This window comes from Ornithodoros turicata, chromosome 3, assembly GCF_037126465.1.
Source record: "Ornithodoros turicata isolate Travis chromosome 3, ASM3712646v1, whole genome shotgun sequence".
NCBI lineage: Eukaryota > Metazoa > Arthropoda > Arachnida > Ixodida > Argasidae > Ornithodoros > Ornithodoros turicata.
Window position 1 is genome coordinate 93,079,475 of NC_088203.1, and position 17,884 is coordinate 93,097,358.

Here is a 17,884-nt window from a genome sequence, read left to right on the forward strand (position 1 = left end):
AAAAACAAAATTTTGTCTCGATAAGTGATGTAGCTTTATAGCGTCACTGCTTCCCGTAAATTTTTAGTCAGGTGGTCCTCTAAGGCTACGAACGGACCAACGCGTTAGTTGGCCTCATGAAGCTGCCGCTTAAAAAATTGTCGTCACCTTTCCGAACGCGTTCAAATGCGGTAGCTTAGCTTTAAAGGTTCGTCACGTTTGCATATCACGTGACTATGTCACGTCGTGGTTGGCCTTATAAAGGACGAACCTACACGTCGGCTGGCACCAAAAAGTTGTCGCTTTAAAGCGAACGTTTTGGGAAACGTGTCGGTGTGTTATTTAAAGTAACTGGTAATTGACGACGTAAACAGCTTGCGACAAACTTGTCTGTAATCGACAGCGTGCGGTTTATCCTGAGTGAAATCTACAGTTATGGCAAGAATGTTTCTTCTGACTGATAGGCACGTACGGTATGGTACCCAGTGTGTGCTTATTAGTCGAAACAAGTAATCTTGCAACGCCTGGAGATTCCAGGCCGGATAAACCACAGGCTGCCGATTCCAGACAAGTATGTCGGAAACTGTACACTGAATAGGAAGGCAGAATGAGGGAGACAGAGAAGGAGACAAAAGAGAAAACAATGGAGACATAACTCCATATAACTAGCTTCTGAACTATTGTGCCGAAGCAAAACAGAGTTGCATCACAACTTGAGTTTTACCTGACATATTTTAATCTCGTTGTCGCGAGGACTATGCTTCTGCAGCCGTGCCACGCTGTTGTGCACCAAACAATGTCGCCTGGTCATGGTAATCGTAGATTGCAAACAGTGACGGATAGTGTAGTACAGCAGGTAACGAGCAGTACAGCATGTAACGGTGTTGGCCACGACCTCAGTAAACATTTCCTATCTACCGTAATACCTATCTACCGTAAACATATCCTATCTACCGTGGCGAGTCGGAGCAGCTGTCGTTTGATGCAGTGAAACAACGGGGATAACAGAAGCGACGGCGGGAAAAGGTCCGCGACATATTCTGACAGGTGATAGTCAGGTGTTCGTACCGAAGGATAGCGCTGTCAGGTAGGTCCATCCCATCATGACACGCCTGCGCTCCCGTCCGACCCCTCCGTGCATCGACCAGTTGTGTGCCATCCTGTTCATAAGCCAATATTTTTGTATTACCGGCATCAGATTTCGTTAAATGCATTGTAGGTTCTCCTTTTTACACTTCTGTACCGCGAACGCGTAGATGTCAATATGCTAGAGAAGACCGTTTGTTCTTTAGGTCCAATCATAGCTTCGTCTCCTTTGCCGTTACGCAGTTTACCCCGCAACGAATGCAGAGAACAACAGCTTGGGAACATGCCACAGCAAACGACTTCTAAGAGAAGCATCAGCCGTCCTGAATACATGGTGTTAATGGCTGTTGTGACGAGAAAGGCTTGCCGTTGTTGACCTCACCCATAAGGTTGTGATGAGTTGCGTTACGCCTCTGTTTCCATTCGTCATCCAAACGCCTTCTTTGATTCTTGCTTTCGTTTATCCCGTTTCTTGTTCGTCTCTTTTGTTTATGTCCTTACGCTGATTCTTTTCCTCGTTTCTTTCCAATGCATTGTTGCGCACACACTTCTTCAGTGTTGAAATTAAAATTTTATTTATTTTTCGGTGTACTGAGTGTCTCTGGAGCAAAAGGCATCAGCCTGACGAAGCTCCAGAGCACACGAGTATTGTTTCAATTACACGCGTTTCTGTTCTGAGTCGTCTGTGTCGTGTCGTCGCCTCTTCCGTGTGCCAACGCTTAGGCGTTTTCAGTACAAGCAATTCTACAACTTGGCGCACTTTATTTTATTTTTGTACTTTTACTGTTGTAATCGTTTTCGGACTACTGGTGACATAAGTCTTGAGGTCGCGAGTCATGATGAATGGTGATATAATATGCTCAGGAAGCGTGCGGTGTTGCGTTCAGCTCTTGCACGGCACAGAAGTCTAGGAAAAATGCTGGAGCAAACAGAATGAGAGGAGGGTAACAAATGACAAATTATGAAGGATAAAGCGTCTGCAAAGAACCTGTCACCGCGACGCGCAGGGTGGCGACGTCGGAGAAGAATTTGTTCACACTGCATACGACGAAGTTTAACGGCGAAACTGCTCGTTTATTGGATGTTTTGGTTTCATACTGACACGTGACACGCCCTTGTTAGCAAGGATGTGTTGGAGCAGAATAAAGTGATAACTTATAAACTGCAAGTCGGAATAGAAGCACCTTGTAATCGTCCTTGATAATAATACACTAACAAAAGACTTTCACTGAGGAAAAAGAGTATGAAATACGTTGCATTTCATTTTCTTTTGTATGTTCTGGCTTATCGATATGGATTACCCGAGGAAAGATGTGTCATGCAGGCAGAATTCGAGCATGTCCTCCAAGAGGCCGAAAGAAACTGTATAGAACCGTACAGTAGTTAGTAGTAGTAAGTGTTCGCGGGATGGACTAATAGGTAAATCACGACTTACATAAGTGATAATTTTTTTAGGTGTCTTTTGGTCATCAGGACACACTCTGTTCATACAGCGAAGTGTGCAGCGTGTCCGAGTAAGCTCGGAGGTCCCACTTCACTGCAACCACACTTCCTAATAACGGCGCAGCAACATTACGTCTGGCCCTTAATAGAGCCGAGGACATACGTATGGATTGGTTGCTTTTCCCACGTACACTGCGTCAGTACAGTGAAAGCACGCTTTACAGGAGACCACCACACGACGAACGGGCGGGTGATCGCTTTGTCTTACTTTAATCCTTCTTTTTAGTCAGGTGACAAAGGCCCTTGTTTTGTTCCTGCTGATCTGTGGCCTTCTGGGTGAACTGTGATCAATCTCGTGTTTGTTTTCCTTTTTGTTTGTTTGTTTTTCTTTCTGTTTGTCTTTTTCTCTTTTTTTTCGTTCTTTCCTGGGAATAGCAAGCCGCCGTAGCGCAGGCTACCCTTTCCCTCCTATTTTTTAATATAATAAACATGTTCCCCCGTCTTTTTTACTCGGAGCAGCAAGCAAATATACCGTTTCACTGTCCTTTCCTACTTTTTTCCCTCTGTTCTAATAAATATACCCCTCCACAAATATAGTCCACGCTTATACTCGCGCGCACGAACAGGCTTTACGTGAAGAAGATAAATAAAACGTCGGTCGCAGCATAACGTCATAACGTACACTATCAGTCATGATCAATAAAGAAGGATACACGCAAGTAAGCACTGACACAATGCAAGGCTAAATCCCGCCCTTGTAAAGGACAGGAGTGGGTCAGTGATTCATGTTCTCAGGGCATGAGAGCTAAGATGGAACGGCCAAACACAGTATGCAACGTGACACCAGTAATCATTGCCAACAGAAGTGTAGAAATCACAGTCACGGTACCCAGTATAGTACCTAGTTCATTCAGGTAATCATCGCTTAGCTCCCCCCACCCCCGCCCGTAAAAAGAAAAAAAGAAACTGATGTAAATATCAGGCTGTGATTTGGGTTAGTTTATCCTTTGTACAGACGAGTCCCCTTCCGGTTCAAGGAGTTCATTTCGCAGTGTTTATTGATGAAACCTGCGAAGGTGTACAGCTCAAAGTATGTGAAGAATGTTTACTAAAGAACAGCAAGAACACAACAAAGAATCTGTACCGAAGCCAACAGTCTCAACCAAATTTTATTCGCTAGCATGCCTGAGCCGACCCGTATTGCAGCGAGTTGGTGAGCGCTGACCCGGATCGCAACCAGTGGAGCGTTGTTTTGCTAAAATGCTTTAGGGATTGTGAAAGCAAACGTCTTTCAGCTGCATCCTATAATAGACATCGCAAAGGAGTGCTTGGATTATTTTGAGTCACCAATATCTACTGCGAATGTTTGATGTGACCCAAGGCTCGTTTACACGCACGCACAAAAAGTTTTTAACGGAGATGGGACGAATCGGAATCCAAGGAAGGTTAAGCGAATCCAAAAAATCTTTCGTATCCTTTCTTTTAAAAAAAAGAGTTTAAAAACCAGGAAAAAAAAACACTTTTACTGAAAAGTCTGTCGAAGCAGAATTTTAAATATTTGTTTAATTCAAAACAAATTAAACAATAGTTCACTTTCAGGAGAAGACATACCCATATACTTCTTCCTAAGTGTAATTTATTTAACGCGTTGTTTATCGACTACAGGGAATACATAAACTTTTTCGAGTCTGAATTCATTCTTTCCACAAAAACTAAGAAACAATCCAAAGCAAAACCGTGTTACTTTTAAGCTTGTAATTCCGGAGCTTTATGCTGTGGTTTTGGCGCGCCCCGGGGCTCGCCGGCCAATCAGGCTTTCGCCAGACTCCGGAGGCATCAATTTTAAAAAGACAGAAACAAACGTGGTTGGTGGATTCGGAAGATTCGATTCACTGTTTTGGGCACTGGGATTCAGATTCCCGAATCTCGAATCACTGCCTATAGGATTCGCGGATTCGGTTGGCCCACCCCTAGTGCTTAATGTACTCGTACCTATAGGCTATACTGAGTTTTATTCTTAACGGTGGCACCATATCATGTTGCAGTGCGTCCAAGCCGACCGGTGATTAAGGATCTCGAAGGCAACGTCCTGGAAGGAAAGACGAGACCGCTACTACTAGGATCCCGCCTGGAACTGGATTGCTTAGTGGAGAAAGGTAAACAGACTCTTCCTTTTTGCTCCGTCTCCTGGGAGGCACTGGTGCTAAGACTTAAGTCTTAATTAAGAGGCTTAATTCCCAGAGAGCTAAGGGCGGATTTGTCTCTCGCCTATCAGTTGAATCTTCCAATTAATATCGATCCAAAAAGAAGCGGATTTGGTGCACTCTCTTCCTCTCTGCGTCTTCGTTATCCCGGGGAAAGCCATTAACCTGTCGGGGCTTCCGAGACACACCGTAGATTTTAATTTATTTATTTATTCATTTATTGTTGGGTACTTAGCGACGTCCGCGACGTTCGGGAGACAGAAGGAACAGTCGTTATTCCGTAATCTTTCTTCGATAATGACGCGGCCTATACGTATATATATATACCGGGTGTTTCAGTTAAATCCCCGGGCTAAATAATTCGCGAACGGGTGCACCAATCCACGAGCTTTCTGTTTTACAAGTATCTGTCCGATACCACCTACAAGCTGCACACCGTGTGGATTAGTGGGAGGCGCTCATTATTAAGATAAAAATGCAAATGAGTTTCGTAAAAAAGCGTAACTTCTAAAGCAGGGCGCTGTCGGCATTAAAATGGGTACTACCCCTTTTGGGACCTTCAGTGGACACCTTTTAGAGAAAAATCTGCCACCGAAGCAGGTCATTTGTTGCAGTAATTAATTAGTTTCGGTTTACGTATTTTTGTCGCGGCTTGTCGCTGCGAAGCGCAAAAGGACGCTCTTTCACTCCCTTATCCATCAATGAATTACGTCCTTACACCAATGAATTACACCAATGAAATACGCCCTTTTGCGCTTCGCCGCGACCAGCCGCAAAAAAAAAAAAAAAATACGTAAACCGAAACCAATTAATTACTGCAACAAATGATCCGCTTCGGTGGCAGATTTTTCTCTAAAAGGTGTCCACTGAAGGTCCCAAAAGGGGTAGTACCCATTTTAATGCCGACAGCGCCCTGCTTTAGAAGTTACGCTTTTTTACGAAATTCATTTGCATTTTTATTTTAATAATGAGCGCCTCCCACTCATTCACACGGTATGCAGCTTGTACGTGGTATCGGACATATACTTGTAAAAAAGAAAGCTCGTGGATTGGTGCACCCGTTCGCGAATTATTTAGCCCGGGGATTTAACTGAAACACCCTGTATATATATATATATATATTTTTTTTTTTTTTTCAGTATTGATGAGTCGATTCCTGTCGATTTGTACGGACCTGCTTTGCAAGAAACGTGAAGCCTTTTTAATGTAGAATGAGTTCTACAAATGGGGAGTCATGTCAGGCTGTGAAAAGATCTTTCACGTACAGCACTGACACAGCGTACACGGACTATGCTACCACATCTCTTAGCCAGCAGAAGTGACGTTACTGCACCGCTGCAATGAAATGTGATGATAGTGAAGCATGCCTTGGGCGCCTTGGGGGGGGGGGAGGCACCTTCCCCCGTAGGGTTCTTCAGGTCCACACGTCGGGAATGTGGCATATGTATACGGGGTGTTTGACGAAAATCCCCCGGCTGAATAATTCGTGAACTGGTGACGCCATCGAAGAAATTTCTTTTTGGTAAAGATCCTTGGTACATCGGCTATGAACTGAATAGTGAGCGGCTCATTTGCGTACGCTCACTAATTAAAAAAACATCCTAACTTTTAAATTTTACTTCGCACGCATACGGAACCTCTGTTTTACGCGTCAGGACCTTCAGCGAAAAATATTGCAAGAAGAAAACTGCGTCGACACTTAGTGATTTTTTCGAGTAATTAATTGGTTTCGGTTTACATATGTCTTGCGCGGAGCTGTGCGCCAATGCGCTCTTTTGATAAGATATCCCGCTGTCAATTTCGTGTTCACCCGCCTGGTTGACACGCAGGGGTGACGGAAGATAAGGAACAGCCGCAAGACCGCAGGAGACGCTTTGGTATTCCTTCTTCTCTACAGGCTCCGCCTCCAGTTTTCGACAAATTTGGCGAGAACGTTGTCATTCGGGATGATGGTTGGCTAGGAGCTTGCTATGTGGTGTAGTTAATTCTTAAGAGTGTATCCCACTAGCTCACAGCACTCACGGCGCATTCGTCATCATCGATGATAAGAGGACGCTATCTCAACCGCCAGCGCTGTTGACCAGTCGCTTTGATATGGAATATTAAATCTCTCTTGCGGCGTTGTTCCGGATCTTCCGTCGTCCCCGTGCATGAACTAGGTGGATGAACACGAAATCGACAGCCGGATAGCTGATCTAAAGAGCGCATTGATGCACTGCTCAGCGCAGCAAACCGAAACCGATTAATTACTCGGAAAAATCACTAAGTGTCGACATGTTTTTTTTCTTGCAATATTCTACGCTGAAGGTGCATAAAACAAACGTTCCGTAAGAGTGCGAAGTAAAATTTAAAAGTTAAGACGTTTATTTAATTATTCAGCGTATGCAAAATGAGCCGCTCACTACTCAGTTCATAGACGATGTCCCAAAGGTCTTTACCGAAAAGAAATTTCTTCGATGGCGCCACTTGTTCAGGAATTATTCAGCCGGGGGATTTTCATGAACCACCCTTTATACTGAACAGATAGCGCTACACTAACAACAAGTAGGGTAACCCGAGACGAGGAGCTAACAGCGTTCCTTGTCTCGGGTTACGCTTCCTGAATGTCGTGTGCGAGCCCGCCAGCGGCCCTACCCATTTTGCCGTCATATGCGTACTTTTTCCCCTTTCGCGTTTCCTATTCATTACGCGTTGAACATTAAGTCGCACTGCTTAATCCTGTTTTTTTTTTTTTAACGAACATATTTGCTTATGCACTCTGAAGTACACTGGTATCGGACTTATGAATAGATTTATGTAACGAAGCCATGGAGGCAAAAAAAAAAAAAAAATAAGAAAGGGATAAGATGAGAGTTGAAGGGTGAGGTATAGGAAGGATGAACGATACGGATGAGACGGAAGTGCACTGTGGATGAGAGGTGCACTAGAGTGGTCTTTCCGCGAGGCTCGTTCCTTGAAGAAAACGCACGAGGTTGCAACACAAAATTTGCATGAACGAATAAGCACATTCCATATGTCAACTCTTCCACGGAACACGTCCTTCAGTATAGTCAAATGAGAAAAGGTCATCCGCATAGAAAGATGATCCTGCAAGGGTTAAAAGCCCAACAACATGGGACAAGAGACGGCACACTTGAAGCCCTGTACCAACTTGCCCCGGATCCCTGCCCTGACTGAAAGATGTCACGAGCTCGGAAGTGGTGTCGGTCATGAACATGAATTGACCAGAAACGAAACAATACCTTTTGCACTTTGCCTATTAGCAGCTGGTATGGCTGACAATAAAGACGCAATATTCAACCATCAACAAGCGCGCGCGCACAAGTGCGCGCTTGCCGATATTGAGATCATACACGACGCATTCAAAGTACAGTTCGCTTCGTCATCTTTTCTGATCAAAGCCTTTCCCTCCATGGCGCATGGTACTGACCACCATGTTGAACTGGCTTATGTCTGACAGAAAAGCGAAAGTATACTCTACCAGGAGCATCTGTTACGATCCTGGACAATAACGAAGTAATAGCACAACCAGTAACTTAACAGAAGTTGTTGCTAATAGAAGTTGTCAATTATAGTTATCATGTTACTTATGCTTGTTATGTATGTAGTATATTGGTTCTATGTTTATTTATTTTAGTTAATTTTATGTTAATCATGTCAAAAGAAGTTAATAAGTTGTTAATAACAGAAGTTGTTCTTTGTATCCGCATCGGAGGGCACGTTTCTTGCTTGATGGTGCAATAGCAAAGGAGCTCGAATATGGGAACACTACGACAAAATATGGGTACGATTCTTTTTTCTTCTTCTTCGGTGTACTCATAGTTCATGGAATGAGCTTTACCGGTGATGTGATAACTCGTACTGTGCATTCGATCATACAGACGTAATGTACGCACAAGGGGAAATACAGTAACATTTGAAGTAAGCTGAATCACTCCGCCTTTCGGTAAAGCGGGTAAGGGTGAACTAAAAGGTGATCAACTGCAGGGAAGTTCCATGCAAAATATCCTCCTCTGTATCAGAGAAAAGAGAGACTTCGGGGAAGCCCCAAGCGAAGGGGTCACTTTGCACGCCACTGTAGGGATCGCGGGCGAGCCAATGTCGACTGCTGTGTCAAGATAATATATAAAGAAAATTTATTACATTAACCTGATGATATGTACAGTGCAAGCAGTAAATAGTGCAAGTGCAATAGTGCAGCAGTGCAAGATAATTAGCATTTAAGTAACCATCAATACCCCGTGGCCTTTAAAGAACTACAGGCTAAGAAAGCTGCGTCGTTCCATCTCGTACAAAATGTGGTGGTGTTGGTGGTGGTGGTGGCGTAAACCGGCTTGCCGTTGTTGGCCTCACGAATGTGGGCTGCGTCACGACTGTAGCCAGGATGAGATGAGACGACGTGATAACAGATGAAAGAATGATGACGGTCAAAAGTTACGATCAAAGGCAGTCACTGCCAGAGTTGATGAGAAGTCCGAGCAGTACTCATAGCCTTTGAGCGAGGCCCGATTCCTGGAGAAAGCATACGAGGCTGCGAATTCTGAAGTATCTTTCCGTGAAAGCGCCTCAGGGATGTAGGACATCATCCACCGTACAATTCCTGCAATGGCCAAGGTATTTCTCCCGCACCGCAGCATATGCACAGCAGTGCAGTACGATATGTTCAATAGTTTCAATTTGCTGACAATGTATGCAGTTTGCGTTGTCTAGAGAGCCAATCTTGAATAATTGTGATTTAGTGAAAGCGCTTCTTGTTCGCAGCCCGAAGAGCAGGGTTTGCGCACTGCGGGAAATTCCTTTCAGTGGGAGATCAAGTCGGTGATTTTCCAGGATGTCCCGGATCCCAGGGTGCTGCATAAGAACTATCTCATTGATGGCCGTACATTGATCTCGTACAAAAGGTCGTTTATCGTCTCACAATGCTGTCACTTATGAGATGAAGAAGGAAGATCGTCTTCACGACCAATTCCTCGTGCCATATATATATATATAACTAAACATATGTTCAACGTGCAGCCAAAGAGCCTCTGCTATTTTCCCCTTATATAACTAAAATATGTACCTCAACCTCTGATCGTGGATGCCGAATTACACAAAGACCTCCGTAGAAGCCATCATCAAAAAGTATGATACGGGGGGGGGGGGGGGGGTGTCGAGGTAGCTTGCCGTTGTTGGCCGCACTCAAGTGGGCATCGTCACGACTATAGCCAAAAAAAAGGAAAAGAAGGTGGGAGAAAGGGGAGTTGAGGACTTCAAAGTGATGTAGAAGCAGGATGACCGGTGCTGATGGGACGGAAGCACACAGTAGGTGAGAGGTGCACTAGAGTGGTCTCTCCGCTAGGCCCGTTGCTTGGAGAAAGCGCACGAGGCCGCGAGTTTTTGAAAGTCGTTCCGCACAAGAACCTTCGGGGAAGAGGACGTCCGTCAGTATACCTGGCCTGGCGTGGGGAAGATGGGTTTCCCGCATGGCATGGTATGCACGGCATTCTGTCAGGATATGCGCAATTGTCTCCGGATGATTACAGTGTCCGCAACTGGAATCCTCCCTGGAGCCGATCTTGCACAGTTGAGAGTTCGTGAACGCAGATCCTGTGCGTAATCGATGGAGCATTGTCTGCATACCACGGGGAAGATCTTTCGTGGGAAGAGAGGGTCGGTGATTCTGCAGGATGTCCTGTATGCCAGGGTGACGCACCTCAACTAGCTGTTTGACGACCAAGAGCCTGTCAGTGTCGGCCGGGACTGCTAAGGATGGGTTGCAGCTGTTGTGTGCTGAGGAAGCTAGCTGGAAGTATGATACGAATCACCTGGTGTACAAAATCCTCACCAACCACAGCGATGCCATACAGTCAGGTCACAGTGTGAGTGTAGCACTGCAGTGGATTATTCCCTCCCACTGCGATGCATCAGGTAATCAAGCAATAGACAAAAGCGCCAAGGAAGCACTAAGCAGGTCTAAGCTCAGCGACATGCCTTTCTCGAAAGCCGATTCCAAAGCCTATACGTGAGGAAGACAATAACACAGAAATTCAGAGCACTCTGGAAGGCATCCTCCCTACTGATTATCTCTCCTTCATCGATCCCAGTGTGACAGCTCTGGAGAGACCACTGCAAACAGCCATCCACAAAATACGCCTAGGTCAGCTCTACTCACGGACAACACTCTACAGAATGTAGCTCACATCAATTTCGCCATTCAACACCTGCAACACTCGGGAAGACCGCTTCACATAACCATACAGTGCCCAATTTACAAACTTCACTGAGAACGACTTCAGGCCGTGCTTCATAAGCTTGACACCCAAACTTTCAGCTTCCGCAAACTCTTCAGGTACTGACCCGGCCCACAGCAGCATGTGAAAGTAATGAAAGCCGTCAGCGCATTCTTAAAAGGCAGCGGTATCGTCAACCGCTATTAAAGCCATACTCACGCTGATACGATAATGAGAGGGTGAAGGAAACAGTGACGCTCGCGCCAGAGCGTCACAAGTTCGAGTAATACCCCTGTCACACGGGCATTTTCGATCCTGCTCGACCAAACCTGCTTGAACCCAATGCAGATCGGATGGTGCTACACGGCCGCTTCCAAGCAGGATCGAACTTTGATCCTGCTTGACTCAAGACAGTTCCCATAACAGGATTGAGAATTTCAAGACTGCTCGACGGCCGCCATTTGCATCCTCGACCCCGGTGAACTGTCATTCCGGATTGTTTTGGTACACATCGCAATATGAGGCAAATAGTTTTGCAGCCTATTTTCGTTTCCGTCGTCTTTTAAGACGGACATGCGCGCGAAGCTACAAATGATGCTTACATCGGTATACGATAGATTACCACTAATATCGCTGTTATATAGGAAACGTGAAATTAATGAGTCCCGTTTATTCATTTGCACAAGTCAACCATTCAATGCGCATTGAAAGTGGCCGTGTAGCAGCGTCAAAACTCGAGCGTGCTCGGGAAGTTCGATGCAGATCGGATTCGAGAAGGATCGAAATGCCCGTGTGACAGGGGTATAACCTCTTCGCAACTATATACGCAGGAGCTATACGTAGGTGCCCAAAAGGGAAACCACATAGTAGCTTCAAGAACCATTATTTTTCTTTCCTTCCCCTTTTCTTTTCTTATTTTTCTTTCCTTCCCTTTCCCTTTTTGTTTGGAATAGCAAGCCGACCCTCGTCTGGCTGACCTTTCCTTTCATTTTCTTAATAAACATATCCCCCCCCCCCCATAGACAGACAGTAGAAGAAAACGTAGACGGTGGCTTCCTGATGTCCTATCTGCCTTTCCTCAGCTGAAATAGTTCTACGAGTCACCTGGATTTGACCTACTTATAGAAATAACAGACTGGCTTGCGCAACATGAATCGTAACGCACTCCTACGCGAATATCGCCGTTCTATAGCTGACTGTTTAATACGCGAGGGCAAGGGTAACCGGCACGTAAGGTTAATCGAACAGTCGGTGTCTGGGCGCTCCAATTCGTTTCCAGCGGCAAGTTCGATTTTCAATAGTGCCTGTCTGTATTTACAAAGGACGACGTGGTTAGCAGGCTGCGGTTCAGGAGAATTACAGAGCACGTTTGCCATCAAAACACTTTCTGTATGATGATGGATTGTGCGTCGAGAAAAACAGTTCCTTTTCAATATCTTCGCTTCTGAAGCATCGCAATATTCCTTTCTGTTGCAACAGAATAACTTCGGAGTATACAGCCCATTATTTATTACGAAATCCAGGAATCGGTAACTGCAGTTGCAGATATACTTCTTTGAGGGAACACGTGTATTATTAAGTATCTGTTTTCCATGCAGTTGAACGTTCCAAGCGCTGCTTTTTTTTTTATCTGGCTGTTCTATATGTGGCACGTTTGCAATTTTTGTGAAGTACCTTTTCCCTCATTGTGTTTTACACTTGTCGGAACACCGTGAAATACCGCGGAGGTATCTCCAAATGTTTATACAGAGTTCCTGGAGACTGTCGGTTTGCTTCAGACGGTCTACTGAGTGTTGTTCCAAACACCTTGGGACATTGTGTCGGGGATTTTCGGCACACGTTAAAGAACCGCAGGTGGCCGAAATTATCCAATTCAAACAACGCAGTTGTTTACGTTGTTTGCGGACTCACCTATCGTGTAAATCTACTTCCAATTATGATTGCTTTCTGTGCGCCTTTCTTGTTTTCTTCGTTCCGTGCTCTTGTTCTTCTGCACGCTAGCTGTGAAACATCCCACGCCATTGCCATAATGTATTTGTTTTACAGCGGTAGCTGCTAACGGGAAGGTCTTTTGAAATCGCTGTGGCTGTATCACAAAACCCTCCGCCTTTTTTTCGTTTTCTTTTTATGAAAGGAATAGCAAGTCGGTCTATGCCTGACTAACCTTTCCTTGTTTTTTTTTTCAATAAACATATCCCCCCCCCTCCGCTTCTTCTCTCCTCTTCTTCTCTGTGTCTTCTTCTCGTAGTCTCCTTCTGTGTTCTTCTTTTGTCAGTTGACTGTCGGTTTCGGTGATGCAAAACAAGCCAAAAGAATCTAGAGCTAATAAAAGCAGTTTTGACGTACTCAGAGATGGGTACATTGTCCCGGAAAGTGTCCCGATTTTTAATCATTTTCCTGTCTCGCTTTTGTTCAGATTTTAGTAATATTTTTGTCCCGCTAATTCCAGCTCTACACATCACCACTCACCTCACAGATCACAAGGCAGTGCGTATTCGTCGCTCTAAAGTAGTTGTGCACATATCAGCAATAAAAATGTCAACATTCACACACAACAGCTACCGCTGAAATTCGCGTTGCACAATCTTACCCGTCCTGTATGTTTTTTGCTGTTCATTACATCCGGTATTCTGGAATAAACTCGACGCAAGCAAACTACACTTCCAAAGCACAGAATGACAACACCGCGAGCCCAACTGAGAGAACCGAGGGATTCTGTAATTGTCCTGCTTCCGACAAACTGAACTCCATGGACAAGAGAAAAGGCAGCTTTGCTTCACTGCTCCCTTGAGACGATACTCATGAGACGATCCAAGCCGTGCCTCCAAAGGTGTTTTCGAGCTCAAGTACCCTCTGCTATGTGTGCCGCTGTTGCCAATATCGTGCACCTCGTTGGGTCACGAAAACTATTTTTCTAGTTGTAAGATGGTTAGTTAGGATGGGCGTGTAGGACAACTCTTAGCGTGCCGAAAGTGGGTGATGAACTTTGCTCGGCACTGGATGCCATGAGGCAAACGGCCTGGTACAGAAGACACTTTCGTCACCACCAAGACAGATAGAGAGGAGGGCAGACACTACAAAGATATTCGATGGACAGTGTCAATGAAACGGAAATGCATTTCGTGTCGACAAAGCGCCTTCGCAGGTTCAGAGCTCTACCTAGCGGACAAAGTGAACCTTAACAGGCTGAATGTGTGTACCAAAGAATGGACCGAGCATGTGTAGAAGGTGATCAGGTACACTGTTCGGGGCGAGGTACCTTATACCCCCGTCACACGGCAAATTGAATGTCATTCCCAGCGGATGATATTCGCGCTGAATGACATTCGTTTCGTGTGACACGGTGAAAGCAAATGGCAATACATACGAATGATATTCGCCCAGCGAATGAGTTCCGGGAACACATTCGCTTTTCCCTCTCGCATCGACAGCGTACCCTCGCACTAAAAAGGTATCAAAAACAACAACCATAAACCGTTCGAAGAAATGAAAGACGAGTGAAAACTTGTACTCCAATATCTTATCTTTTTTTTTCTTTTCTTTCTTCTTTTTTTTCTTTTCTTCTTTTTTTTCTTTTTTTTTGTTTCTTCGTATAGCTCGATGCAAGAGAAAAGAATGACATTCGGGGCGGTTGTCATTCGTTGGGAATGTCATTCGGTTTGCCGTGCGACAGGCGTATTAGACTATGCGTGCCGCCTCCAGAAATTTGAAGGTTATTTAGCTTTGTGCTAATTAATGCGCACGGAAATTGAGTTCAGCGAAGAACAGACTCGTACAATCACCAACAAACGATAGATAGTAATTGGGTGTTTACGTCGCGAGACAACTGGGATCATGAGCGACGCCACAGCGGTCGGTCTGTGGATTGCTTTTGCCCACCTGAGGGTAACGATAGCTGCAGAAGGAAAATATGAACGGCAGGGTAGTGTTCCCGCCTGCTTCCACTAACGAGGTCACACACTGCGCTTTCTGTGCCCAAGTCACGCAACATTACGGCTTGTCTGTAAAGCGTCCACCTGTAAAGTGTGTATTACTTGAATGGAAGCCGTACCCAGGAGATGAAGTGACTGGTACTTCGCCGGATCGACGCCATCTTACAACGCCAGACAGCTTATACTTACTGTGCACAGTTGCCGAAGAACGATACTCACGCACAATTGTAGATAACGGCTTCCCCTTGTAATTAGACGTGTCCCTGTAGTTGCGACGACATTTCCATCGACGTCTGTTGCAAAGAAGTCATATCACCTTTGAATGCCATATGCAGTCGGGCGCAGCTTGAGACGCTCGAAATTCGATATCACAGATATCGTCAGGATCAGAAGAAGTCTATCCATGCGGAGAGTGAATGAATTGCTTCGAACCCTGTTGTATAAAAGTAGTTAGCGTCGATCAATGTAGTTTATCTGGCCCCCTGCAAATCGCTGATAGGTGTGCTGCATGCTCGAAAAGTGTTAACAAAACCCTAATTTTCAATAACGAAAACACAAAATATGTCCAAGCTATCCCGTCTAGCTGACATTTCGAAAACACAGCAGATTTGGGCGACAGCCTTTGTTCGAAATATCGGGCGGTTCTCGATCTGAAGATTCTGCTTGAAGCTATACGTTCAGATGACCGCTGAATTTTCAACTTTCCATGTTTTTTCTCTAGCCGTATCTATTTACAGGTAGTTCGATAACGTCGCTAATTACTTATCAAGTAACGTGAATGGTTTTGGAGAAGTTTCAGAATGGCCCTCAGCACCAGGTATTATTTTTTTTATTTTTTTCATCGGACTTCATTATTAGATGTCTCAATTCACCATGTTACGGAGCGGCCGTGCCACCCTTTTCCTTGTTTTCTTTTTCATCCTGTGTACATACAAACGAAATAGAGTCATGAGAAGTGTGGCATGATTTTTTATGTTTTATTTTATTTATTTAATTATCTATTTATTTTTGGCGAGAAAAGAGTTGGGAAACAAGCTAGAGTGGAAGCCCGGTGCTCCTGCGATTGTCAGTCTGTTTGCTCGAGTTCAGTGCATGCTGTCACAGGCGAGTTACTAAAAAAAAAATAATTAAGTTACAGTTAGCCTGAGAAAATAGTAAGTGAGTCACAGTTACAATTACTCTTTTTTGAAATGTAAATAGTTACAGCTACAGTTATCCCGTTAAAGCAACTTAGTTACTTTACAGCTATACCTTCTAAGAAAAAAAAAAGTCGAATAACTCGAATGCTTACATTCGAGTGATTCGGCTCTTTTCTTTTCTAAATAATTTTTTCTTTTTCTAATGTTACTCTCAAAAACTTTGTTTTAGCTCGTGTAACTCTGTCCGAGCATATTTGTACCATGTTATGGTGAGAGGATTCTCCATGGTGCTTAAGAGCACGCTGGGGAGCCATCCTGGCTGTGTAGGAGATGATAACGTTCGTGGAATTTTTGGTTTGGAAAAACGGCTAGGTATTTGACCACTTTACTGTTTACAAACAATGCGCACCATCTGCGCGTGCGCAGGGTTGGTGTTGGAAAAACATACTGAACACAGCGTGCGCATGCTTTCCGCAAGTGCAACATCGGCCCTGTTGCACTGCTACACCCTTCTCGACTGTCTTCTTCCACAGTACACGAATAATTTAAGACAAGTGTTGCTAAAAGACGAAGTTGTTTATGAACGGTATACAACATGATGATCCCCTTGCGCTGCACATCTACAACTGGATAGCCCCACCACAAAACTTGCCGACGATCACAACCTCAATGTAGGTTATCTAATATTTTCGTTCAGTCAGCTCACTGCTGATACTGTACAAGCGTACAAGTCACTGGAAGCACATATATACTTACTTCACCTTGGGCGAGTTGAATCATCGGGGCGTTCCTGAAAACAGCGTTGATTTGCTACCGTGCACCGGTTCATGTTAGCATCGTTTATTCGTACAGAGGTATCACAAGGGAATCTCACAAAAACGATTTCTTCGTTCTGCGCGGAACATCGGGCTGTGTACCCGAAGGATACACGACTTTGCGGCATGCCCACTTTGCAGGAAAACAATCACTCCAATTGATTGCTATTTTTCCCACACTAAGCAGACGATCTGCTGACTGCAGCGCCACCGCAGGAGTGTGACGTCAGGCGCGCAAACTGGTCTATAGGGAGCTGACGCTTGGAAAATATTGCGATACCTGAGTAACTAATATTCCTGCCGCACGGGCACAAAAAATGACATTAGGTTCGTAATGAGTTAAGTCTTAACGTCATTCGTGCCGTGCTATACGGAGATATTTAACGGCATTCGTCCGAATGACAGTTTCCGGGTAATGAGATCGCTAAAACTCATTCATCCACGAAATGCGTATACCCTCGCTCCCATTGTCTGAGCACAAGAGCAATTTAAAACTTCCATAAAGCCACTCTGTACTGAGCACCGCGCAATTATTTCATGAATTACATGAAAACGAGCATTAATTTTTGGCAAAATGCCTGGCGTTGTTAACGATATTTTTTTTCATATTTGCTTTTGACATAGACTGCAACGTGACAAGCAAGACAACAGTTTTCCGACATAGTACAGACCATCGATTATGAAATAAAGCAAATTTTCTCATTTTGGGGGGATATTATGGGTATTTTCAATCTTGCTTTAAACACGTTTACGCTCTTCAAATACGCCATCTCTTAAGCGGCTAGTGGGAGACCCCCTCGACATAGCAAGCCGGCGTGCTGCATGGCTGACCTTTCCTCTTTCTTCTTTTCTTATTATTTTTTTTCTGCCAATAAATCCCCCCCCTCCATCGACATCATCGCGTTTATAATGTCACTCCAATATGACGTGTGGCACGACTATCATAAGAAATTGCATTCGGGAGCCGACTGACATTACACGGTGATGTCATTTGTTATGCCCGTGTGGCACGCGTATTAGTTAGTTATTACTTATTAGTTACGAGTTACGTTTTACAGACTTTACGCTAGCCAA

At 44.6% G+C, this 17,884-nt stretch overlaps 1 protein-coding gene across 1 annotated transcript in view; it reads left to right on the forward strand.

Moving 5' to 3' along the window:
- The window catches only part of LOC135388838 (nephrin-like), a 389,583-nt gene that overhangs the window by 183,126 nt on the left and 188,573 nt on the right, over nucleotides 1-17,884 (forward strand). Inside the window, exon 3 of the mRNA XM_064618684.1 lies at nucleotides 4,554-4,664. Within this exon, the coding sequence (XP_064474754.1) occupies nucleotides 4,554-4,664 (111 nt within the window). The remainder of the gene's footprint in view (nucleotides 1-4,553; nucleotides 4,665-17,884) is intronic.